This window comes from Aotus nancymaae, unplaced genomic scaffold (assembly GCF_030222135.1).
Source record: "Aotus nancymaae isolate 86718 unplaced genomic scaffold, 86718_ANA_hifiasm-v0.15.2.pri h1tg000040l, whole genome shotgun sequence".
Classification (NCBI taxonomy): Eukaryota; Metazoa; Chordata; class Mammalia; order Primates; family Aotidae; genus Aotus; species Aotus nancymaae.
The window spans coordinates 129,456,956-129,480,811 of NW_026988454.1; the positions used below are offsets into that span (position 1 = coordinate 129,456,956).

Sequence of the window (23,856 nt, forward strand, 5' to 3'; positions counted from 1 at the left end):
TGCCTCCTCTTCCGCTAACCTTTCTCCTTCCTTCTTACCCTGTGCTACTATTCTTTTTCTCTCCTTGGGGTCAGGACCCCACCCCAGGTGAAGAGGAAGAAATCCTGGAGTCAAGCCCCTTGCCACCCCTTGAGGAGGTAACTCTGTGCCCCACCCTCACCCCAGCTGGGGACAATGGGCACCTGTGACCCACTCCCCTTGGCCCATGGCGTCTTGATGGGCCAGCCCTTCCTCTGGCCGGAGGATTCTTCCTCATTTCCATTGATGGCCTCTGTCTTCTGGTCACTCTAGACCTATGGTCTGCTTGTCTCTCTAAGTCCAACCAGTTCCCTTCAGTGTCCAGGCCTCCTTCCATGATTCTTTGATTCCAGAGTGACCTCGTCTCCATGTTGGTGTCTAATGGTCTTACTTTCTATGTCCTATTTCTGTTCCCAGGAGCTATTTTCTGTCCAATGTTGTTACCCTTTGTCTTCTCTATCTCTTTGGTCACTCTTGGACTCCTTTGTCTGTCATTATATCCATGGACTGTCCACTCTGCATCCAGCCCTCCGGCCACCCTTCATTTTATCCACCACTTCTTCCCACTGGGCTCGATTTCTAGACACATCTCCCCATTTTCGGCCTTTGATGGCCCTTCCATTTCTATACAACCATGCCCATGGCTCTTGGGAGAAAAACTCCAATTCTGATTACCCTCAGAATCCTTTGGGCTAGAAGTTGTCACACCCTGGGGTCCAGGGTAAGCCTCCTCTCAGCCCTAATATCCCCATCTACCCCTCTCCCTCCCCATCCCTGGGAAGGAGCAGACAGATCTCCAGGTCCCCCCCACAGCTGACAGGTTCCGGGCAGAGGAATATGGGGAGGGTGGCACAGACCTCCCTGAAGGGCCCTACGATTACACCTATGGCTATGGGGACGATTATCGTGAGGAGACAGAGCTTGGCCCTGCCCTCTCTGCGGAGACAGCCCACTCAGGAGCCGTAAGTGAAAGGAGCTTCTCTTTCATTCTTGACCACCAGTGGGAGCTACAAGAATTATTTCTTGTCGGTTTTGATCCTTGGCTGTTGGCTGTGAGCTACTTCCCATCTCTGACTTGCCATTTTCTGTTCACATGTGATGTATATGTTGCTTGAAAAGATTACTACCTGCCTTTCCTTGCCAAATGTCTTACCTGTAACTCCTGTGGATACTTGTGCCCAGGGCAACTGGGAATTTAAAAAAGTTACGTAGCCACTTCCTGTTTTTCTTAGTCATTTCCTGTCTAAATCAAGCTGGATTTCATAAAGCTTTTGGTCAAGAAGCTACTACCTTGTGTCCATTTTCAGTGTGTCTCTATCATTTCTTCTTGGTGAAAACAATTTTTTGTTCATGTTTCTACCAAATGATCTAACTTCCTATGTCACCTTTTTTTAACCTACAGGCCACTTATTATCTGTCCCTTCCTGCCTTCTCCAGCTGTGGCATCCATCTTGGTAACTGTGTCAGGTTGGACTGAAAGGAATTTATTATTTGTGTTCTGGCTCTAGATTTTCATGCTATATTGTGACAATTTCCTTTGACAATAAGCCACTTCCTGTATGTCCCAGGTCATTCAAATCAAAAAGTTCCCATTGTGAGCCTCAGTATTTCTCATGGCTACTTCCTGTGTGTCCTAGCCTTGATGTTTGTGTTTTCTGGAGGAATTACCCTTCACTGTCATGATTGCCTTTGCAAGAGTCCCGTTGTAACTGTTTTGTGCCTTTCTTTTTACTCTGGGTCACAGTAGCCATATTGTTGAAGGTTTACTTCCCGGATCCTCTTTTCTTGGCTGCTTCCTGTCTGTACAGCCACTTCCTGTTTGTCCAGTTTGTTTTCTAGCCATGTTGGCCACATTTAATTTTCCTTGGCCCTGGCATCATTTTTGCTTCCAAGTGTTTGTCATTTTGTTCTGTGTCCCTTAGTTGTCCTCATGTCTTCCAGTATTCCCTGCCAGTGGAACTGTCTCCTGTCTATTCCACTCCATCTTCCTGCTTTGCAGTTATGGCTGCCTCCTCTTCCCTGCTGCTGCATCCCACACCTCCCCTCTCTTGCCTCCCTTGAGCTTCTGCTGCTTTTCCTTTATGCTGCTCTCTGGGTATTTGGGGTTGATATGGGATTTCGGAGAGTTTTGAAACTGATCATTGCTGTTTGGTCAAAATGAAGGTGGAGAGGGGCATTCTGAAGATTTTTTTTGGGGGGAGTTGGGGTGGTTGAATGTCTCCCATTCACCCTGTTCTTATTTGGTTTCTGGCCCTAGTGTTGGGAACAGGTATCTGAGTGGGGGTGTGTGAGGGAGGGAACTGGTGGGCTTGGAGTGTGCATGAGGGCCGGAGGAAGGGCAATGCACAATACATCCTTGCTGGGAGAGGAACTGTGGGATGTACTATGGGGACTGCTCTGGGGCTTGGATAAGTGAGTCCAAGAGCTGTATTTTTCCAAAAGCCAGTTATGAGGGCTGAGTTTGTGCTATCAGTGGGGACTGCTCTCCAGTTTTTTTTTTTTTTTTTTTTTGAGACAGGGTCTTACTCTGTTACACAGATTGGAGTGCAGTGGCAGGATCTTGGCTCACTGCAACCTCTGCCTCCAGGTTCCAGCAATTCTTCTGCCTCAGCCTCCCGAGTAGCCAGGATTACAGGCATGTGCCACCATGCCCAGCTAATTTTGTACTTTTATTAGAGACAGGGTTTCACCACGTTGGTCAGACTGGTCTCAAACTTCTGACCTCAGGTGATGTGCCTGCCTCTGCCTCCCAAAGTGCTGAGATTGTGGGCATCAGCCACCATGCCTGGCCCAGCTTTTATCAGGTTCTCATATGGATTCATGCCCTCTTACCCCAGATAAAAATCTACCCACAATCTTTGAGAGATTCTTTTGTGATGTGTTGGGGTAAATGTGTGGAAGATTTCTTAAGGTTCTAGGGATTTCTGGGGTCAGAGAGAGTTTGGGAGATGGGATAGGGTCCTCTAGAAGAGGGTTTGGGAAGGTGGGTGGTTAAAAATTCCTGAAAGGGGCTGGGTGTGGTGGCTCACACCTATAATCCCAGCACTTTGGGAGGCCGAGGCAGGTGAATCATCTGAGGACAGGAGTTTGAGATCAGCCTGGCCAACATGGTGAAACCCCGTCTCTATTAAAATATAAAAATTAGCCGGGCATGGTAGTACACATCTGTAATCCCAGCTACTTTGGAGGCTGAGGCAGGAGAATTGCTTGAACCCAGAAGGCAGAGGTTGCAGTGAGCCGAGATCATGCCACTGTACTTCAGCCTGGGCGACAGAGTGAGACTTCATTTCAAAAAAAAAGGAAATGGAGAGGTTGTGTTTTGCTGAGGTGGAGGTGCGAACTGTGGGGCCAGGGAGCCCCAAGCTCTCCTTGGCAGGAAAGGTTTGTGAAGAGGGAGTTTTAGGGAAGGGCTGTGGGGCTTGTGGTTAGGGCTGAAGTTGTCTCTAGAGGATCTAAGAATGAAGGTTGGAGTTGGGATGAGGGCAGGCCTGGTGTCCTGGCTGCTCACGGGCCCCACTGGGGGTTACATGTGTGTCTCCCGCAGGCTGCCCATGGACCCCGGGGGCTGAAGGGAGAGAAGGGAGAGCCTGCGGTGCTGGAACCTGTAAGTCATGCTGGTCACAGAACTGAGGCAGTGGAAGAAGCAAGTGGGGTTGGGTGTGCTGGACCTGTCACCTCTGACTTTTAACCTTTTACTCCACAGGGTATGCTCGTGGAGGGGCCCCCTGGCCCAGAAGGCCCTGCGGTGAGTCTAGCAGTGATCTGGTTGCCATTATTTTCTCAGAAACCCCTCCTATGTGCCCCTCTGAGTCTTTCCCACATATGCCCAGGTGCCCAGGCCTCCTCCTCAGAACTCCAGAGCATCCTTCCAATCAATGCTTCCCAGATTTTCACAGATCTCTTCTGCATAGACCACTCCTCAGTCTCAGGCTGAGTGCCCACACCTGTCTGAATGCCCACACCTGACCCCTACTCTTTTGTTCCTCAGGGATTGATTGGTCCCCCTGGCATCCAGGGGAACCCAGGCCCAGTTGGAGACCCTGGAGAGAGGGTAAGAGGGTGTTCTCTGTGTCGGGGGAAGCTTCGGAGGAGCCGATGGTACCCAAGGGGGGGCTGCCATGCCCAGTAATTCCTTGTTAGCTGACTGGTTAATGAATGAGGGGATGGTTGTGCTTCCCAGCACCCAGAAAGGAGGGCAGCCTCTGGTTGGGGATGGGAGTAATCTGGCTTCGGACCCTCATTTTCCTCTATAGGAATGGGGGGCTCAGGAAAGATCTAGAGGAGTCTACACCTATTCTGTTGAAGAGGACATTTCAAAATCATGCTCAGACCTGGATGTCCCCGATCTGTCACCTCATCTTTTGCATTCTCTTCCCACTCCAGGGCCCCCCTGGCCGAGCAGGGCTCCCTGGATCAGATGGGGCTCCTGGTCCTCCTGGTACATCCCTCATGCTCCCAGTGAGTTGTCTCCTGAATTTTGGAACCGGCTGATGGGGAAGACAAGGAATTGTGTTGTGTTACCAAGAACCAGATGGGCAGGAAAGCTCTGGAGGAGTCTCTAAAGATCATCAGCTCAGAGGGATTCGTCTTTGGGGTGGGGGAGATTAGGACTTATTAGATGACCTAGAACTGAAAACCAATCTTCCAGCACTGGGCAGAACAGCTTATATTTCAGGGGCTCTAGAACCAAAAGAGAGTCTTTCTGGAGGCAGAGGCTGGGCAGCAGCAGAGAGGGCAGGAGTTGAGTTTCTGGAATCCTCTAAGTGGTTATCTGGAAGCCATGGGAAATGCTGGATGGGCAGAACCTGGGAGATGAGGCAGAAATGCTGGAGGAAGCCTCTGGCTGGGAGGGTCTCATGGCTTTCTTGGAAAAGAACCTGGACCTTCTCTCCTTGCCCTCAGTTCCGGTTTGGCAGTGGTGGGGGTGACAAGGGCCCTGTGGTGGCGGCCCAGGAGGCTCAGACCCAGGCGATCCTGCAGCAAGCGAGGGTGAGTGGGGCTGCTTCCCTGGAAAGGGAAGGCTCTGGGGGAGCACTGGGAGGGTTGGCTGGAGTGAATGTGTGGTGGGGGAGGTCTGGGTTGGTTTGAGGTTTACAGGGAGGCTGGGGAGAATCCAGGGCAGTGGATGAGGATCAGGAGATGAAGGGTGAATTTGGAGGGTGCTGGGGCTGGGAGTTTCTGCTGCCTCTCCCTCAGCTTTGCTGTTCCCCTGCTCCCATAGCTGGCGCTCCGTGGACCCCCTGGCCCCATGGGATACACAGGGCGTCCTGGACCCTTGGTGAGTGACTGGGGTACTTGGGTGGAGGATGCTTTATTTGTGTATGTGGGGTGTGGATAGTTCTGGAAAGGGGCTTCTTTTGGAGAACGCTCTGAGGTCACTGCTGGGTGTGTCCTTCATTATGGCCATCCTCTCTTCTCTCTCCCAGGGACAACCTGGGAGCCCTGGCCTGAAAGGAGAGTCTGGAGACCTAGGACCTCAGGTGATCACCCTCCTCCACTGCACTCCCATATCTGTTCCCCAGCTCAGTCTCCCCACTCACCTACCTACCTATGCCTCCTAACCCCACCTCATCTCTCCTCTTACCAGGGCCCCAGAGGACCTCAGGGCCTCACGGGCCCTCCTGGCAAGGCTGGGCGAAGGGTGAGTACTCCAAGGGTGGATGGGTGTTGTGGGGAGATCCGCAGCGTAGAGGACTGCGCCCCTGCTTGCTCTGACACTTCCCTTGCACTCCCAGGGCCGGGCAGGTGCTGACGGAGCCCGAGGGATGCCTGGAGAACCTGGAGTGAAGGTAACAGCCTTGGGCCCCTCCCTGAGGCCGGTAGCTCCCAGCCCACCCTGGGCTCCATTGTTTCTTGTGAATGACCTAGTTGCCAGGCTCCCCCAGGATGAGCCCCACCCCACTCAGGGTGCAGTAGGGAGGGGTGGGCTTGGACAGGGCTGTGTCCTCACTCTGGCTGCCCCTCCTCCTCCTAGGGTGACCGAGGTTTTGATGGACTCCCAGGGCTCCCTGGAGAGAAGGGCCATAGGGTGAGTACATTAGGGAGTGTGTGTTGGAATTGGGGATAGATCTTCTGTAGGAGTGAGGTATGTAGGGAAGGGAGGCTGGGGGCTTGGCAGGGGCTCAGTGAATGTATTGGGTTGGCTAAGTGCAGAGGGTCGGTGTCTGCCTGTGTTGGGGACTCTGAGGCTCCTCTTATGAGTTCCCCCATTTTGCAGGGTGATACTGGTGCCCAGGGCCTTCCTGGTCCCCCTGGTGAGGATGGAGACAGGGTAAGTGTAGTGGCAAGGGCCTGGGTGCAGGAGAAGTCTAGAAGGCTTGGCAGCTTCACCATGTCCTCCTCCTCCAGGGAGACGACGGGGAGATTGGGCCTCGAGGGCTGCCTGGAGAGTCGGTGAGTGTCCAAGGGCTGGTGCAGGGAGAGGGGGTTCTGGGGAAGCCAGGAGAGGGACATGGGCACTAAAGGGACACATTTTTATCCATTCATGCCATATCCTCCCCTCACCCTGAATGCAGGGACCTCGAGGTCTCCTTGGCCCCAAAGGCCCACCTGGTATTCCTGGACCCCCTGTAAGTGACTCCCTGATTTCTTACCCTGAGATGACCCCTTGACCTCTCCAACTCTCCACCTTTCTAGCTGCATTCCTGCTCCTTCTCCTCTCTCATCACGCTTTCCATGCCCCTTGTGCTCCCCCTGCTCTGGCCCCACCCTGCCCTGCCTCAGCCTTCTGCCCTCTTCCCCCACCCCCTGCTGCCCCGTGCACTGGGAGGGCCATGTGGTGCGGTGCCCCTGGGGCTCTGGGCCTAGGAATAAATCCTCAAGGAAAACAAAACTAAAGCCCACAATCCCACAGATCCACAGCCCCACCCCTGTGGGCCTGGGCCAGCTGTTTGCTTGGGTTTGGGATGGATTGGAGGTCTGACCGTCCCACCCTCGGCTATGGTCGGGCCTCTCAAAACCACAGGTCCCTCTGGGCCCTCCTTCAGGCTGCTCACACCCATCTTGTGTTTCAGGGCGTCCGAGGCATGGATGGTCCCCTGGGCCCCAAAGGGAGCTTGGTGAGTGATGGGCGGGAGGTCCCTGCCAGTATCCTGTTTGTCACCATTTTGACCCCTGCCTGCTTCCCGCTCTTGCCCTCTTGGCTGTCGCTGCTGAGACTCAGCTCCCTGCTCTAAATTTGTTCTGTCACCATCTCTTTCTGACTCATGCCTGGTCACCTGTTTCTAGGGACCCCAGGGAGAGCCAGGACCTCCTGGACAACAGGGCACTCCTGGGACCCAGGTGAGCGGTGCCCCTACTCCCTTTCCCAATTTTAGTGACTTCCCTTGGCCTTCCATAATGGGTCAGACTGTGAAGGAGACAGGAAATTAAGGGTCTCAGGCCCTTGTTGGTCATGATCTGAATGGGGAAGTGGCTTGAAGAGACCCTGGGAGGCCCCTGTGACTTATCTTTCCCTGTATGTAGGGTCTCCCCGGGCCCCAAGGTGCCATCGGCCCTCATGGAGAGAAGGTAAGTGACCGTGATTTGGAGGACAGGGGGTTTGGAGTGGGGATGTAGGGAGAACCCAAAATGTCTGCTGGGATTTTGTCTGTGTCCAGACATGACCCCTCTAGTGACCCTGAGCCTCCTTGTCTTCCTGCAGGGTCCTCAAGGGAAGCCAGGGCTCCCTGGCATGCCTGGCTCAGATGGACCCCCGGTGAGTGGGCCCCTACTTCTGAATCCAGTTCCCCTTGGCCTCCTACTCCAGGGACCCTTGCACCGAAAGGTCACTGGTGGTGCTTGCCCATGGACAGTTGGCTTCATTAAGGTCATAGGAAATTTGGGTTGGAAGAACTGTAGGGAGGGGTGCAGAGAGGGTGACAGGGGCCACTGGTCACATTTTCTATTCCTTACTCCCAGGGTCACCCAGGGAAAGAAGGTCCCCCTGGAACCAAAGGAAACCAGGTGAGATCTTCCATGTCTTTATCCCCTGAGGGAGCCTCCACCCAGACTCTAGACCTTCAAAGTCCTTGAGATTTCCTTGTCTCATCATTCATGTGGCTCTGCCACATTCTCAATTCCTGTGCCCTGTAACCCTACCCAGATGGCAATGTTGCTACTTCCGTTTCTCCCACTCCTGGAGGCCCCCACAATGATGCCCTGAGGCCCCTTTATAAATGCCTCTCTTTCTTCTTCCAGGGTCCCTCTGGACCTCAGGGTCCTCTAGGATACCCAGGACCTCGAGGGGTCAAGGTAACTGACCACTAGGCTGGGAGACAAAGCACTGTGGTCAGGGGAGCCGTATGGGGTCTTAGGAGCTCGGTCCTTTCAACCCACCTCCATCCCCTGATCACTCTACTACCTCTATCCTCTCTCTAATTCTAGGGTGTAGATGGAATTCGGGGTCTGAAGGGTCATAAGGGTGAGAAGGTGAGCACCATGTTCCCAGCTTCCCAGCACCTCAGTCCTGCCATCTCCTCTCCTCACTGCCTTCCCTCCAGCCTGCCCTGCGCTGCCTTCCAGCTCCTGAGCCCATGCTTCCATCTATGTTCTCGGAATTCCCATTAGAACCCCCAGCCCTCTGTCATCTGTGGTTTCCTCTCACCTCCATCTTTCTCAGGGCGAGGATGGCTTTCCCGGGTTCAAAGGTGACATAGGCGTGAAAGGTGACAGGGTGAGTAGAGAACCCACACTGGCCCCAATTCCGTGTCCTACTGAGCCTCCACTCTGGAGACCCCAAGCACCAGTTTATTCTCCCGAGTCTCTGGACTCCCCAGTTCCAGTGCCTTGGGAGACTGAACCCTACAGGATGATAACCCCATGGTCTATGTCATGCCTGCTCTCCAATCACAGTATCCCTACCCTGCGGGATCCCTGTTCTGCAGTGGCTCCTGGGATCCCACCAGGCTTCCTCAGCCTCCCTGATGCCTTTTCTCCTCTGGGCCCAGACCCCACCTCCAGTCCCCAACACTCACCTGTCCTTCCCTCTCACACAGGGCGAGGTTGGAGTCCCTGGTTCCAGGGGAGAGGATGGTCCCGAGGGGCCAAAGGGACGCACTGGACCGACTGGAGACCCTGGGCCCCCGGGGCTCATGGGCGAGAAGGTGATGGGATGAGGGATCTGTGCCCGGGTCCTCTGGGGTGTGGGCACCGGGGACAGGATGGGCATGGGGGGTACCCACAGCTGCAGTCAGCCAGTCAGTTGACGATGGCCATGCATTACTTATACTTCTCCCTGTGTAAACAGCACCTCCTGGCTGCTGATGGGCAGAGGGGATGTATAAGAAATCAGGGAAAGTTTCCTGTCATGAAGAGTTGGTTGGAGACGAGGCATAGAGAGTAGCTGTTGCTTCCAGGCAGAGTGAACATGTGTTCAGACTCCAAGCAGCAGGAGTTCTGAGATGAGAGAGTCTAATAGCAGTGAGGTCTGTGGTCTCCAGAGCTGACTCGCCCCAGCACTTGCCCTGTGCCCGGTGCTGTGCTGATGTGTGTTGTCTATTCTGTGAGGTAGGCGTGTGACAGTCCTGTTTTGCTGAGATTTTGCAGAGGCACAGGGATGCTTGTTAATTACATGGCCAGTGAAGGGCAGAGCCAGGGTTGTGCCCAGGCAGTCTGGCTGCAGAATCTGCTCCCAAGCCCTGTTCTGCAGCTGCCTGGTCAGGATGAGCCCTGGAGCATCTGGGGAAGGTGGCATGTGTGGGTGTCGGGGGGTGGTGGGAAAAGGGCCTGCTGGGGGACTGGTCTTGGTGGAGCAGGAGTGGGTGCTGGGATAGATCCCACCTCCCTCATGGGGTAGATGAAGCTGAGGTTGACAGGTGGGCAGCAGCTAGATCACAGTGGAAGGGCCTGATACATCTGCAGGCACAGGGCAGGTGGGATCCCAGCACTAGAGTTGGGGAAAATCCACTCACGGGAAGGAGAGACTACAAAAGTCAGGCAGTTGTGGGGCAGGCAATGAGGGGCTAGAGGCTGGGGTCTGTGGAGGGAGTGCGTTGCTGGATGGGGGCTGGTCCTTATATGCGAAGGTTGAGGTCTCTAGGGTGGAGTAGCATCTGGGCCTCCTCCCACTCCTAACTGTTCCCTGTCCCTCCACAGGGCAAGCTGGGTGTTCCTGGTCTGCCTGGCTATCCTGGACGTCAGGGACCCAAGGTGACGCCATGCCCCATCCATGCCCCTCCTCCTCTTCCCTTCCCTGATCCCTGATTCCAGGAAGCAAGGATGCAGAGCAGTGGGGGACCCCAGAGAGAATTTAGCTGACCCCCATTTTACAGATGACAAAAGAGGCCCAGAGAGCATCAGGGGTTTGCCAAGGTTGCTTAGTTCTTGGCAGAGCTCAGGTCTCCCTCGCCACTGCCTTTGTGGCCTCTCCTGATCCCCTTTGCCCCTTCCTGAACCCTACCTTTTATAACTTCTCAATTTCCCCCCTTCTCCATTCTCACCAGGGGTCCCTAGGATTTCCTGGCTTTCCTGGCTCCAGTGGAGAGAAGGGAGCCCGGGTAAGCCGGGGGCAGGGAGGGGATGAGGAGGGAAGGGCTGGAGAGGCGTAGAGGGGGTCTGTGGGGAGTCTCACTCTGGGTAATGTTCTCTTTGCTTCATTCCCACCAGGGCCTGTCAGGGAAGTCAGGGCCTCGGGGAGAACGGGGCCCCACGGTGAGTGTAGGGGTGAGAAACAGGTGGCTCAAGGTCCAGAGGGGGGCATTTGGGTTTCTCTGACAACTCCCCTCCCCTCCGTAGGGTCCACGGGGCCAGCGAGGACCCCGGGGTGCCACTGGGAAGTCTGGAGCTAAGGTGAGTTGTCTCTGCAGGGCTCTATCTGCCCCCTGCCCACTCAGCCCCAGCTCTCCCTCAACACCTGACCTCAGGGACAGCTGGAAGGCAGCTCCTCCCACTTCCTGACTCTGTTTCCCCCACAGGGAACATCGGGTGGCGATGGCCCTCATGGGCCCCCTGGAGAGAGGGTGAGTGTGGCTTGAGAGTCCCCTTCCCCTGAGCTCCCCAAGGAGCCTGGATGAGCCAGCTCCCTCCTCACCCCAGAGAGGAAGCTGAGTTCCCCCACTCAGCCCCTGCCCCTTTTTCCTGACTCCCCCACCTCTGTCCCTAGGGCCTCCCTGGACCTCAGGGTCCCAACGGATTTCCTGGACCCAAAGGACCCCCGGTGAGTTGACCCCTAGCTCTGACCCCCCTTGCTTTTCTGAGTCCTTCTTCCCTGCCCCCTTTTCAGCCAAGAGTTCATCTGACACCTGAACCCCTTCCAGGGCCCCCCTGGGAAGGACGGGCTGCCAGGACACCCAGGCCAGAGAGGAGAAGTGGTGAGTGATGCTCCTGGCTACCCATTCTCGGGGGGCCCCTCAGACCCTCTAACCCCAGAGCTGTCTGCAAAGCCCACAGGGATGTTCTCCTGGGACCGTGGAGCCTGCCCTGGTGCTGCTCAGACCCAGGGCCCAGGGCTCCGTGCTATCCTGCCTGGGATGCCTCCTCCTGGGAATCTGCCCGCAGCACCCACATCTGCTTTCACTGCATTCTCCTCTCTTTCTTGCCTAGGGTTTCCAAGGGAAGACCGGCCCCCCTGGTCCTCCAGGAGTGGTGGGACCTCAGGTAGGTTTGTCCCTAGGAGAGAATGAACCCCAGACCCTAGCATTAGTCTGTCTGCTCCTCTTCTCTCGGTCACACACTCCTGCTCCAGGTCCACCTAACCCAGACCCCTGGGGCTGGGGTCAATGGTGGGGGCTGGGATTTCAGGCAGGGGTCCTGAACTTCAGTTTGTTTTGGGGTACGTTCCCATCATCTTGTCCTCCAGAAGAAGCAGTTCCCCAACAGAGACATAAGGTGGTGCGGTTACTCCACATGGGGCAGAGAAAACCCAGCAGTGGCCCAGGAGTAGCTGGGAATTTCCCAGGAATTTTGGGCCAGGGATAAAGGGGTTTTGGAGGAGTGTTTTAGGGTGGGCAGGGTGGACTCTTTTGGCAGACAGTGGGATGAAAGGCCTGAGAGTGGGGACTCTCTCTGCCTTTGTCTAGGGAGCAGCAGGAGAAACTGGCCCCATGGGGGAGAGAGGTCACCCAGGCCCCCCAGGGCCCCCTGGAGAGCAGGGACTACCTGGAATGGCTGGAAAAGAAGGGACAAAGGTCAGTGAGGGGCCAGGCGGAGGGGAACTTGGGGAATTGGGGATTGGGGTGCTGAAAGGAACAGGTAATTGGTGATTTGAGGGGGGCCGGAGGTCTCTCTGTTTAATTTGGCAGCATGGCTGGGGCTCATCACCTCTCCTTTCCTTTTAGGGTGACCCTGGTCCTCCTGGAGCACCAGGGAAGGATGGTCCTGCTGGTCTGAGGGGATTCCCAGGAGAGAGAGGCCTCCCAGGCACTGCTGTGAGTGTGACTCCCAGACCCCTGCCGTCTGTCACAAGCCCCAAGCATCCTGAGCTCCCTCCCTGACCCTGTCCCTGACCCCTCCATGTCACTCCCATTTCCATCTTTCTGAGCCTGTCTTCCCTCCCCAGCCCTCACCCTGTTCTTTCTCTGAAGCCTTATCTTCCCCAAATGTCTGGTTCATAGGGTGGACCTGGTTTGAAGGGGAATGAAGGTCCGGCTGGCCCCCCTGGCCCTGCAGTGAGTCTGGGGTTCCAGAGGGTGGTAGAAAAGGCCTGGGAAAGGGGGTGGGTGAGGAAGGTGGTGGGAGTGGCATCCTGATACCAGCAGGGGCTGTGGGGCTGGGCAGAGGCTGTCCAGGGGCAGCCAGAATGCATCTGATTTTGAGATCTTCTGGGAATTGTGGTCTGAGGTTCTCTGGTATGGGCGGACTGGGGTCTCCTTCCTGCGGGTCTGACTCATCTGCTCTCTCAGGGCTCCCCTGGGGAACGAGGTGCAGCAGGATCAGGGGGACCCATTGGTCCACCAGGGCGCCCAGGCCCGCAGGGTCCCCCTGGAGCAGCAGGGGAGAAAGGTGTCCCGGTGAGTGTGGGGGTCCTGGGGAAGGGTACTGGGGAGGGGTCTGTGAGCCTAGGGTTGAAGGGCTATGACAAATTTCCTGTGGGGTGTTTGAGGGTGAGGGTCACCTCCAGGCCATGACTCCTTCCTCTTATCTCACAGGGTGAGAAGGGGCCCATTGGCCCAACTGGCCGAGATGGGGTGCAGGGTCCTGTGGGGCTTCCTGGTCCTGCTGGGCCTCCAGGTGTGGCTGGAGAGGATGGCGACAAGGTGAGGGACCCACAGACATAGACCTATCTTCTCTCCAGATGAGCTCGCTGACCTGGCCATGACCTCTGACCCCTGTCATGTCATCCTTCCCACTCTACCCATTACCTTTTTCTAATATCTTGTCTGCCTTCTCCTCCCAGGGTGAGGTGGGGGACCCTGGACAGAAGGGCACCAAAGGGAACAAGGGCGAACATGTAAGTGTCCATGACTTTGACATCTGACCTCCTGGCCTTTAACCTCATTCCCACCTGATCTCTCTCCCTGTTTTGGTGTCTCTGACTCTCTTCTCTCACCCAGGGCCCTCCTGGACCCCCTGGACCCATTGGTCCTGTGGGGCAACCTGGAGCAGCGGTGAGTGACCCCTCCACCCCCACCGAAGGCCCAGCAGCCTCTGGTCCTCCTTCAGCTCCCCTCTGCCCTTGGGGCTGGGAGCGGGAGAAGGGGCTCTGGTCCTGGCACCCAGCTCTGTGTGGTATTTGTGGATAGAGAACATCTGACCCATGACCCATCCCTGTGTCCTTGTCCCTGCTTTCCCTCCACCCTGCAGGGAGCAGATGGGGAGCCCGGAGCTCGGGGACCCCAGGGACACTTTGGAGCCAAAGGCGATGAAGGCACAAGAGGATTCAATGGGCCCCCAGGACCCATAGGCCTACAGGTGAGTTAGGGGATAGGAACAGGGGCTGAGAAGTGGGGTCAGGATGGGGTGATGTTGCCCCAGACTCTGCCAGCAGCCTGCTGATGAGGACTGGAGGGCCTGTGGGATCTGAGGGGAGGGGACTGTGGGGCCTGTCTGTCTAGGGCTGTACTCTGGGTGGGCTGGTCACCTGGGCCCGTGTTTTCTGTACCTGCACAGGGTTTGCCAGGCCCCTCTGGGGAGAAGGGAGAAACAGGAGATGTGGGTCCTATGGTGAGTGTGACCCTACTAACCCTGGCCCCCATACTAGTTACCTCCCTGCCTGGCCAGCCTCCGCCCCACACCCCACTGCTGACTCCCTGGCCTGGCTGCTTCTCATCCTCCCTCCACCATTCTCATTCATCCTTCTCACTTCCCTTCCCCATCTCTGGTGTATCTGTTTCCCCCCAGGGACCACCTGGCCCCCCAGGACCTCGAGGCCCAGCTGGACCGAATGGTGCTGATGTAAGTCATCTCAGCCCCTGTCCCTTCAGATCAATGTGTCTGGTCCTCTGCCTCCCTTTCAGACCATAAACTCTGGTCTTATCTCAGGGACTAAGAGAAGCCTTTGCTCCTGGGAGGCCTCCGCTGCCTCACTGCTGTGACCGTGGGCTGCTCATCTGGGGCTTTGCCCCTGAAATGGCACCTCCTTCCTAAGCAATGACACCTATTTCTGTTCCTCTTCCAGGGCCCACAAGGTCCCCCAGGAGGTGTTGGGAACCTGGGTCCTCCTGGAGAGAAGGTAACTGGGAAGGAGGTGAATGGACCGGTCATAGAAGTCAGGGATGAGAGTTGGATTTCTGCCAGTTTTGGTTGAGGAGATAAAAGAGAATGAGACGTGGGGAATATCAGAATTTTTTGGCCGGGGAACGAGAGGAGGTTTTTGACTCTAATGTCTTTGCAGGGGGAACCAGGAGAATCAGGATCTCCAGGGGTCCAGGGCGAGCCAGGTGTCAAGGTGAGTGACAGCTCCAAGGCCCTACTCCCCAATCCCCTTCACCCCGCTCAACCCTACCTCCACTTTTCCTGTGACCTCCTTGAGCGGGAACTCTTCTGCAGCAAGTCTCTGCTCCCTGCCATCCTGTATGAGGCCTGATCCCTGGTCTGAGTGAACCCTTCTTCCCCTTCCTTGAAGGGAAGGGCACCAGGGGACTTCCCATATAGGCTTGAGTTTCTGTGTGTGTCCCATTGCCACTGAGGAGAGTAGGGGATGGCTGAAGGTGTCTCGGAAGCAGAGGCTGCATTCCTGATCTTCAAGACCCCTGGGACCATCTGTGCCTTCTGCCTGTTCTGCAGGGTCCACGAGGGGAGCGTGGGGAGAAAGGAGAGTCAGGACAGCCTGGAGAGCCAGGACCACCAGGGCCTAAAGGCCCCACAGGCGATGATGGCCCCAAAGGGAACCCTGTGAGTTTGGGGTGGTGGGGCTGAGTCCTCTCAGGCCCTGCAAATGATGGACCTGGGAATATGGGTGTGTGTGAGGGAGGATCTTGGAGTGTGGGGAGCCTGGGAGAGGGGGGATGCTCTGGGAATGGGGTGTCCTGGGAGGGATGCATGGGTTTGGGATCCAGAGAGAAAGTGAGAGATGCCCTGCAGTGTGCGAGGTGGAAAAGGGCTGCAGGAGACCTCCTCCTGGGGGGTGCCGGTGGGCACTGCCTCTAGACAGGCCATGGCGTGTGCCCGTGGGAGTCTGTGCTTGCTGGGCTCAGGGAGCTGTGACCCTGACTCTTGTTCTCCCTCTGAATCAGGGTCCCGTTGGTTTTCCTGGTGACCCTGGCCCTCCTGGAGAAAGTGGTCCTCGGGTGAGTCTTACTCAAGAGAAGGGGCAAAAAGGGTGGGGCTTCTATGGGGGGCCCTCTGTATGGCCACTGGGCTTGGGTGTTAGGAAGTTGGAGGTATGGCAGGGCGGGCAAGGGGATGGGGGATTTTTTTTTTTTTCTGAGATGGAGTCTCGCGCTGTTACCCAGGCTGGAGTGCAGTGGCACGATCTGCCTTGCTACAACCTCTGCCTCCAGGATTCAACTGATTCTCCTGCCTCAGCCTCCCGAGTAGCTGGGATTACAGGCACACACCAGGGATGGGAGGATTGACAGTTTTGGGGGTGATACCAGCCAGGTTGGGGGCCTACCTTTGACCTTGCTTCGCCCCTGCAGGGCCAGGATGGTGCTAAGGGTGATCGAGGCGAGGATGGTGAGCAAGGACAGCCTGTGAGTGACCGGTGACCCCACCACCCCCCTGAGCCCAAGCTTCATCCCCTTCTGTGCCCCACTCCTGAGGGGTCTCTTGGCTGGAGGCTAAACACTCAGCCACCCCAATTCCTCTCTCCCTAGGGATCCCCTGGTCCCACTGGGGAGAATGGACCCCCTGGGCCACTTGGAAAGCGGGTAAGTGAGGTGGACCCCTGAGACCTCGGGAGGCAGTGCCTGAGCTGTGTGGATGGAGGCTGGGCAATGGCAAGTGGGCTGGGTGGGGAGATACCTGGTGTCTGCATTGCCCTGGGTGGGGTGTGTGTGCAGGAGCTGGTGGGTTGATGGGTGTGTGGTGCCTTGGGCATGTTTGTTCCTGGGTTCTGGTGTGCATGTCCTCTCCAGGGGTAGTGATGGTTATTGACAAGCAGAATGGAAACTGGAGGAGGGTGCTGGCCGGCATTTCTGTGGGCCAGGGGTGAACCTTTTTAGTTGCTGGGGCAGGAGATGGGCCACAAGGTAGGGAGGGGGCAAGTGGCTCTTCACCACAGGTACAGACTACCCAGTATTTTCACAGCTGTCACAGCTGGATCTGTTCTGCACGTCTCTGAATCAGCCCTCTGCGTGCGTGCCTGTGTATGCACGTGTGTGCGCGCATGTGTATGTGCGTGTCTAGGACAGGAAGGTGGAAGAGTTGAGCCTGGCTGCCCACGGCCTCACGTGCTCTTCCTTTCCACTCCATCGGCAGGGTCCTGCTGGCTCGCCTGGTCCCGAGGGGCGACAAGGAGGGAAGGGAGCCAAGGTGAGAGAGAGGCCGCCCTGGTGCTGCAGCACCCCCTCCATCTCCTGCCCCTCAGATGCCTCTGTCTCCTGATGCCTACCCCATGTCCACCTCTCCCATGTTGAGCCCTTTTGGGGACAGGTGTCCCTTATACTTGTTCCTGCCCTAGGGCTCCTAGAGTTTGGCCCTTCCTCTCCGCCTCACCCCTTCCACTTTGGACCCTCTGCCCTCTGCCTGTACCCCACTCCTCTGCCCTTCAGGACACATTCCTTTTGTGTTTCAGGGGGATCCCGGTGCTGTAGGTGCCCCAGGGAAGACAGGCCCGGTGGGTCCTGCAGGCCCAGCAGGGAAACCTGGCCCTGATGGTCTGAGGGGGCTCCCAGGCTCAGTGGTGAGTCACAGCAGGGAAGGGCTGGGCTGGTGTGAGAGTGAGGGGCCATGGGAGGGGTGCAGTGTGGGGATGCTCCTCCTGACCCCTGTGGTCCCCTCAAATCTTCAGGGTCAGCAAGGCCGACCTGGAGCTACAGGCCAGGCTGGGCCCCCAGGTCCTGTGGTGAGTGACTGGGATTGGGCTGGGTAGGGGGTGAGGGCGGTGCCCTGGGCAGAGCTGAAGCCCTGAAGGAAGTGGAGGCTGTTGGGGAGAACTTAGTCCCACCTTGAAAGAGTGACGTCCCATCTCTCCACAGGGACCCCCAGGGCTGCCTGGTCTCCGGGGTGATGCTGGAGCCAAGGGAGAGAAGGTGAGTGACAGACAGACACGCGGCCAGGTGTCTCTCCCATCACCGTCACCCTTGCAACCTGTGGGGCCCGGGTGCCCACTGCTCTGCTTCAGGCCTCTGGCAGCCAGTCCCAGGGGTCCTGCTCAGTGGGGGCCACTCACAGGCCCTGTGCCCAGGTCCGTCTCCGTGTCCTCTTGGCCCTTCTCCCCACATGACTCCTCTGTGCATTCTCTTGACTGCCTGCTCCCTTCTCTAGGGCCACCCAGGTCTCATTGGACTGATTGGACCCCCGGGCGAGCAGGGAGAGAAGGGAGATCGGGGACTTCCTGGCCCTCAGGGCTCCCCTGGACAGAAGGGCGAGACAGTGAGTAGAGGGCATGGTCCCTGAAGGTGTGGGGGTTGAGAGTGGGGTTCATGTTGGGGTGGGGAGGGTGGAGTTAGAGTTGGGACTTGGTTGTGGGTGAGGGAGCAGATGCTCAGGAGGGCGTGGGAGGAGAACCCAGTTGAACCAGCCCCTCCCCTTCTTAGGGTATCCCAGGAGCATCCGGTCCCATTGGTCCTGGAGGGCCCCCCGGCCTCCCCGTGAGTACCGCCTTGTTCCTCCATGAAGTCCCCTAAACCCCACTGCTGCCTGCCCATGGCCTCCCAATGACTTCCACGGAACCACCAGCCTAACAAGCGTAGTCCTCAGGGTCCCCCATTTGTCCTGTCACCCCCAGTACTTCCTCCCCATACTTCCAGGACTCTGAATGTCCTGGTACTCCGGCAGGCCTGCCCCTCCTGTAGTAACCTGAGGCTCCTGTGGACTTGGGACCTTGCCTCCCCACTCTTCTGAGTCCTGTTCTTCCCCTGCAGTGACCGTCTCTTTCTTGTTCCTCATTTCACAGGGACCTGCTGGCCCCAAAGGAGCTAAAGGAGCCACAGTGAGTGACCCCCGTCAGCTCTGACCTTTGCCCCACCCCCTCTGGACTTGATGCTGTCTCTCCAGGGCAAACAGACTCCCCCCAAGGAGCCGCTTATTCCCAGCCAGGAGGCTGATTTGATCCTTCTGTGACCTAGATCCATGCTTGACCTCTTGACTCCTCCATGACCTCATTTATTCCCTGTCAGGGCCCAGCTGGACCCAAGGGAGAGAAAGGTGTGCAGGGCCCTCCAGGACACCCGGTGAGTGGGGAGTCATGGCTGCTCCCAAGGCCGACCCCCTCTGCTTTGTTGCTGCCCTGCTTCACCCTCACACCAACCTCGTCTCTTGCCTTCTCCATCTGTCCCTGTACCCAGGGTCCCCCAGGCGAGGTGATCCAGCCACTGCCCATCCAGATGCCCAAGAAGACTCGGCGCTCGGTGGATGGAAGCCGCCTGATGCAGGAAGATGAGGCCATGCAGACCAGGGAAGCCCCTGGCAGTCCTGGGGGGCTGGAGGAGATCTTTGGCTCACTTGACTCCTTGCGGGAGGAGATCGAGCAGATGAGGCGGCCGACAGGGACCCAGGACAGCCCTGCTCGCACCTGCCAGGACCTGAAGCTGTGCCACCCGGAGCTGCCCGACGGTCAGTGCCAGCCTCAGGGTGCACAAATCATCTCCCCAACAGCATGGGCACTAAACAAGCAGAATGGATGCTGGGGGAGACTTGGAGAAGGTGTTGGATTAAGGGTGAGGGCCGAGAGGCTGGTAACTGCAGCTATTTACCAACCAGGTCAGAAGTATCCCAATATTTTAGCAACTGATCTGGGTCAGTGTGTACCAGCTGGTTATCAGCCCAGTGTCTGCAGGAGCAGATAAACATACACACGTGCACATACCTGTGTGCACCTGCACAGATGAATCTATGTGAGTGCCTGCAACCACATGTTGTCCCAGGGTGAGGCTGTCCATACTCGGACCTCCTTCAGTCAGAGGGCCTGGGGTTACTGTTGGGGGCAGAGGTGTCATGTGAGGAAGGTGGGCTGCAGCGGTAGGATGGGCTATATTCTAGGGCTCTGGGAGAGAGGAGGACTGGGAAACTGAGAGCATGGTGGGGAGGGCTGGGAGGAAGAGGAATGTGGGGGCAAAGAGCATCCTGGAGCCTGGGCCTGGGTGGCCCTGACCTCCCCTCTCCCTCACTCAACAGGCGAGTACTGGGTCGACCCCAACCAGGGCTGTGCTCGGGATGCCTTCCGAGTTTTCTGCAACTTTACAGCAGGCGGGGAGACCTGCGTGACACCCAGGGATGACGTCACACAGGTCAAAGCTGGCCCCTGGCTGCCCCTCCCCTGCCCCATGGTGCACCCCCTCAGGGCCTAGTGGTTTCTCGGTTTTGGTGACAGTCCCCTGGCCTCCCCTTCTCCACTTCTTAGCTCTTCTTCCTTTCCTTCTCATTGGTCCTCTAATGCTCACTTTGCCTTTCATGTACCCCTAGTCTCCTGGCTCCCGCTCATTTCTCCCCCAGCCCTTGCCTCCCAGCCATTCCCTGCTCATGACTCTGGTTCAGCTGTCCTGGTGCTATAGATGCTCCTCAGGCCTGTCTGTCTCCCCCTGAGTCCAGCCGTCTCTCTCCTTCCAGTTCTCTTATGTGGACTCAGAGGGCTCCCCAGTGGGTGTGGTCCAGCTCACCTTCCTGCGGCTGCTCAGCGTCTCAGCCCACCAGGACGTCTCCTACCCCTGCTCTGGAGCAGCCCGAGATGGTCCCCTGAGACTCCGCGGGGCCAATGAGGATGAGCTGAGCCCGGAGACCAGCCCCTATGTCAAAGAATTCAGAGATGGCTGCCAGGTGGGAACAGGAAGAGCTGGGTGCGGGGCTGATCTCAGATTCAGGCTGGAGGAAGGAGGCGGGAAGACCCCTTGGGCAGGGCACCCAGGGAGAGCAGGGAGGAGTCCATCCTGCTGGATTGTCAGGGATGCCTGAGGGAGCTCAAAAGCCAGTGAAGAGGGTGGAAGGGATGGAAGCCAGACATCTGTGAGCCATCTGGGTGAGGTTCGCTTGGGTGCACGCACCAGCCTCACACAGAGTAATGGAGACGTGTACACAGACTGGCACATGGCTACCCAGCAGAGGCACACGGTCGGGAGGGGGGAGCAAACACACACTCATGGGCACACAGACACTCCCAGTCTGTACATCCTGAGTCACCCTGATGGGGTCAAGGTGATCAGAGGGAAGGTGAGCCTGGGCCTGAGGTTGGGGAATGGGGGTGCCTCCACCCGGCTCACCCCTTTCTCTCCCATCTCCCACTGAAGACACAGCAAGGTCGGACGGTGCTGGAGGTGCGAACGCCTGTGCTGGAGCAGCTGCCAGTGCTAGATGCCTCCTTCTCAGACCTGGGAGCCCCGCCGAGGCGGGGAGGGGTGCTGCTGGGGCCTGTCTGCTTCATGGGCTAGGACCTTCTCTGTCTGATCCTGTCCGTCGGAACCAGGCCCACCTGGAATCCCACAACATCAGCTCCGTGCCACCTCCCAAGAGGGCTCCTCACCATCTAGGGAGGCTTGGGCCAGGGCGCAGAGCCCTCAGTCAGGGGCAGGCCAGGGGAGGGGTGAAGTGGTTGCCCAGATACCCCATGGGAGGAGTGGCATCTGGGGCTTTTGGCCCTCCCACCTGGAGCCTGTGACCCATTAGAGAGCTGAGGTCCTTATTTAAAACTCACCTTCCAATCACCCCAAACAAATGGAAGAGAAGAGAAAGGACATGGTGCATTTTGTATTTAAAAGTAATTATATTAATTATTTAAAGAGTGGGAAAACAAAATAACAAAAAAAGAAATGCCAACAAAAATCAGCAGACGTTGGAGACAGGGCTCTTCGGGGTGGGCTCTGGCACCCACGTTCTTGCGGTAGGGCTTTCCTCAATGACTGTGTTCATGGGGGTTTCAGGGCTGAACCCCACTTCCCTCGCACCTCCCTCCCACCTCAGCTGTCGCACCCACTGTGAAAGTTGGAATAGATGGTCTCCCTGGCCTCAGGGTCCTGACTCTGCCAGGGTGGGGCCCTCTAACCCGCAGGTATTGGCTCCCAGGCTCATGTGCCCACTGTCTCTTCCACTTGGTCTGGGTCTGGCAGGCACTCCTGCTACTTGAGGACCAGGCTGCTTCCCCAGGGGAGAAATGGAATAGTGTGGGGTGTGTGCAGGGCTGCATCCAGCAGGTGGTGGAATATTAAAATTCTATATTGGCTGGTAAATTGCCATGGCCCTGAGCCACCGAGTATGTTCATTGACACCCCGTCCCTCCCCTGGGCACCCCTCACCTTCCCTGATCCTGCAATTAAAAGGTTAATGTCTGGCATATGGAAGGGACCCCCAGGACCCTGTGCCCAGCGTCCATGCTGACTGATGGTTAAATAATGTGATTGTCTCCTCCCGGATGTCTGTGTCACTGCTTGTGTTATTTCAGTCTCCCCCAATACCCATCCAATGCTCCCTCTTCTCAGCTAAATGGCTACCAGAATTGTATGGCTTAATTCAGATACACTGCAGGGCCTATCCAGCTGGGGTGTCAGGACCCAGAGTTTACAAAGCCTGTGTGACTAGTATAAAATTACAAACGATGCCCAGGAACACCAGGTAGGGGTTTAGGGTCCCTATGGCCCAGGTTCTGACACCCGTATGAGATTGCATCTGGGTGTGGGTGGGCCTGAGCTCCAGAAGGAGCCTTACATATACCAGTCTAATCTCTAAATGGGGAGGCTGAGGCCCACTTCCAAGACATTTACTGCACGTGTACCTCTGGGCACCTTATCCCTCCCCCTCAGGCTTGTGCTGTGCAGTTATGAAGACCAGGGCAGTGGCCAGGCCCTCCACACTCGTGTAGTCACGTGCACACTCTTCGAGTCTTTGTGTTGGGTGGAGACTCACAGTCCTTGCCTACGTCCCCCAATTCCTGACTGTCCCCCCTCGCTTCCCGCCCCCCCACCCCCCCGCGTTCCCTAGCTTCCCTCTCCCGGGCACTGAGAAGCTCTGCTGCTCCCTCTGGGTTAGGTGCCCGAGATGGCCTCTCTTCCAAGGCTGGCGGCCCAGCAGGGACCTCCTAGCTGACGCCCGTGGGGCTTCACATTCCCAGGTCGCATTGCCTGGCTCCTGCCCTTCAGGGCGCTGCATTAAAACGTGTTCCAGGGCCTCATCCCAACTGGGACGCCTCTTCCTCGCCGGCGCCAGGCTCACGGGTGCGCGCGTTTGTGTCCTGGTTTCGCATCAGCAGCCCCAGGGCGGGCCTGGTGGGGTTGCCCTTCACCCTGAGCCGGAGCCCAGGTAGGCTGCGCCCCCGCCCCTCCTCCCCGTACTTCCTCCCAGCGTGTCCCCAACAGCATCGGCTTGGCCGTCCCGGTCCCAACTCATTCTGGATCGCAGAAACCCCCATGTAGGCGTCTAGAGGGCCAGCGTGGCCCTGTCGGGTGCGCGGAAAAACCGCTGAGGGTGAAAGCCGCTCCTCGGCGCGGGCGCCTCCGCCTCTGCCGCCCCCTAGTGCCCGCTCCAAGACCGCGCGCGAACCCCACCGGGTGAGCTGCATAATCCCGGTCTCTTAGACGTCTCTGCACGCTACCTCTCCCCTGTCACTCGCTGAACCCCCACCCACTCTCCCCGACCCAGGAGGCTGAAAGGAGGAGGAAGCCTCTGATCTCATCTGTCTGGGTTCCAGTGGTGGGTAGGTCTTCTGGGATCACCCGTGCCCTCCACCTTAATATCCAAGGTCCAGGAACTTCAGACACCCCCTTCCCTCCATCTCGGGGTCAGATGAAGAAAAGATCAGACCTAAACAGGTGCCTCCATCCGCCTTGCCTGCACCCACTCCCAGCCAAGCCGGGCTGGGGCTGAGGTTTCTCTGGCGCTCTCTCTGCAGCTGGAGCCAAACCCACAGAGGTCGCCCCCAGAACACCAAGAGGACTTTCCCAAAGATCACGTTTGGTCAGATGCTCTGAGCTCCGAGGGCTTTTCTTCATGGAAACAATGCTGTACAGTCACTTGAATAACATTTATATACAGCGGCTAAGTCTCCAGGCCAATCCACAACAGTCTATTTAATTACACAGTGCTGCCAACTAATGCCATCTAACAGTTTCATGAGGGATTCGGTGCCAAGTTGCTGCTGAGGAGGCCAGGCCCACAGCCTTCTCCTGGCAGCTGACTTCTTCCTCCCCTCCAGAAAGCCAGGGCCAGGCTCTAAGGAAAGTGGGAGGGGTTTAAGGTCAGGGCTGTAGAGGCGGGGTTTTGGGGTGGGGCTGGGTGTGACCAAGGCAGGTGCCCAGCCTCCTTCGGGCCTGTGGGTATTGGCAGTGTCTCCATTGGCTGGTGGGCCACGGAGGCTTCTGGACGGGGGCGGGAGGAGATGAGGAAGAGAAAGGCGGA

The 23,856-nt window shown here is 57.3% G+C and overlaps 1 protein-coding gene across 3 annotated transcripts in view; it reads left to right on the forward strand.

Moving 5' to 3' along the window:
- Positions 1-21,878, forward strand: part of COL11A2 (collagen type XI alpha 2 chain) — a 29,263-nt gene extending 7,385 nt beyond the window's left edge. Inside the window, exons 7-66 of one of the 3 annotated variants that reach the window (XM_012461726.2) lie at positions 75-137; positions 801-980; positions 3,563-3,622; positions 3,722-3,763; positions 4,007-4,069; positions 4,402-4,476; positions 4,921-5,007; positions 5,240-5,296; positions 5,445-5,498; positions 5,606-5,659; positions 5,754-5,807; positions 5,993-6,046; positions 6,236-6,289; positions 6,367-6,411; positions 6,534-6,587; positions 7,032-7,076; positions 7,246-7,299; positions 7,483-7,527; positions 7,661-7,714; positions 7,918-7,962; positions 8,197-8,250; positions 8,383-8,427; positions 8,618-8,671; positions 8,994-9,101; positions 10,093-10,146; positions 10,440-10,493; positions 10,603-10,647; positions 10,732-10,785; positions 10,911-10,955; positions 11,099-11,152; positions 11,253-11,306; positions 11,539-11,592; positions 12,015-12,122; positions 12,273-12,362; positions 12,549-12,602; positions 12,837-12,944; positions 13,083-13,190; positions 13,331-13,384; positions 13,488-13,541; positions 13,738-13,845; positions 14,044-14,097; positions 14,275-14,328; positions 14,552-14,605; positions 14,768-14,821; positions 15,160-15,267; positions 15,609-15,662; positions 16,014-16,067; positions 16,191-16,244; positions 16,795-16,848; positions 17,111-17,218; positions 17,327-17,380; positions 17,514-17,567; positions 17,803-17,910; positions 18,075-18,128; positions 18,434-18,469; positions 18,657-18,710; positions 18,825-19,092; positions 19,654-19,766; positions 20,086-20,292; positions 20,760-21,878. In XM_012461726.2, the coding sequence (XP_012317149.2) occupies positions 75-137; positions 801-980; positions 3,563-3,622; positions 3,722-3,763; positions 4,007-4,069; positions 4,402-4,476; positions 4,921-5,007; positions 5,240-5,296; positions 5,445-5,498; positions 5,606-5,659; positions 5,754-5,807; positions 5,993-6,046; positions 6,236-6,289; positions 6,367-6,411; positions 6,534-6,587; positions 7,032-7,076; positions 7,246-7,299; positions 7,483-7,527; positions 7,661-7,714; positions 7,918-7,962; positions 8,197-8,250; positions 8,383-8,427; positions 8,618-8,671; positions 8,994-9,101; positions 10,093-10,146; positions 10,440-10,493; positions 10,603-10,647; positions 10,732-10,785; positions 10,911-10,955; positions 11,099-11,152; positions 11,253-11,306; positions 11,539-11,592; positions 12,015-12,122; positions 12,273-12,362; positions 12,549-12,602; positions 12,837-12,944; positions 13,083-13,190; positions 13,331-13,384; positions 13,488-13,541; positions 13,738-13,845; positions 14,044-14,097; positions 14,275-14,328; positions 14,552-14,605; positions 14,768-14,821; positions 15,160-15,267; positions 15,609-15,662; positions 16,014-16,067; positions 16,191-16,244; positions 16,795-16,848; positions 17,111-17,218; positions 17,327-17,380; positions 17,514-17,567; positions 17,803-17,910; positions 18,075-18,128; positions 18,434-18,469; positions 18,657-18,710; positions 18,825-19,092; positions 19,654-19,766; positions 20,086-20,292; positions 20,760-20,900 (4,335 nt within the window). In that variant the 3' untranslated portion in view covers positions 20,901-21,878. The remainder of the gene's footprint in view (positions 1-74; positions 138-800; positions 981-3,562; positions 3,623-3,721; positions 3,764-4,006; positions 4,070-4,401; positions 4,477-4,920; positions 5,008-5,239; positions 5,297-5,444; positions 5,499-5,605; positions 5,660-5,753; positions 5,808-5,992; positions 6,047-6,235; positions 6,290-6,366; positions 6,412-6,533; positions 6,588-7,031; positions 7,077-7,245; positions 7,300-7,482; positions 7,528-7,660; positions 7,715-7,917; positions 7,963-8,196; positions 8,251-8,382; positions 8,428-8,617; positions 8,672-8,993; positions 9,102-10,092; positions 10,147-10,439; positions 10,494-10,602; positions 10,648-10,731; positions 10,786-10,910; positions 10,956-11,098; positions 11,153-11,252; positions 11,307-11,538; positions 11,593-12,014; positions 12,123-12,272; positions 12,363-12,548; positions 12,603-12,836; positions 12,945-13,082; positions 13,191-13,330; positions 13,385-13,487; positions 13,542-13,737; positions 13,846-14,043; positions 14,098-14,274; positions 14,329-14,551; positions 14,606-14,767; positions 14,822-15,159; positions 15,268-15,608; positions 15,663-16,013; positions 16,068-16,190; positions 16,245-16,794; positions 16,849-17,110; positions 17,219-17,326; positions 17,381-17,513; positions 17,568-17,802; positions 17,911-18,074; positions 18,129-18,433; positions 18,470-18,656; positions 18,711-18,824; positions 19,093-19,653; positions 19,767-20,085; positions 20,293-20,759) is intronic. The other 2 variants (XM_064361198.1, XM_064361199.1) reach the window with 2 other exon arrangements.
- The last annotated feature ends 1,978 nt before the right edge of the window (positions 21,879-23,856 follow it).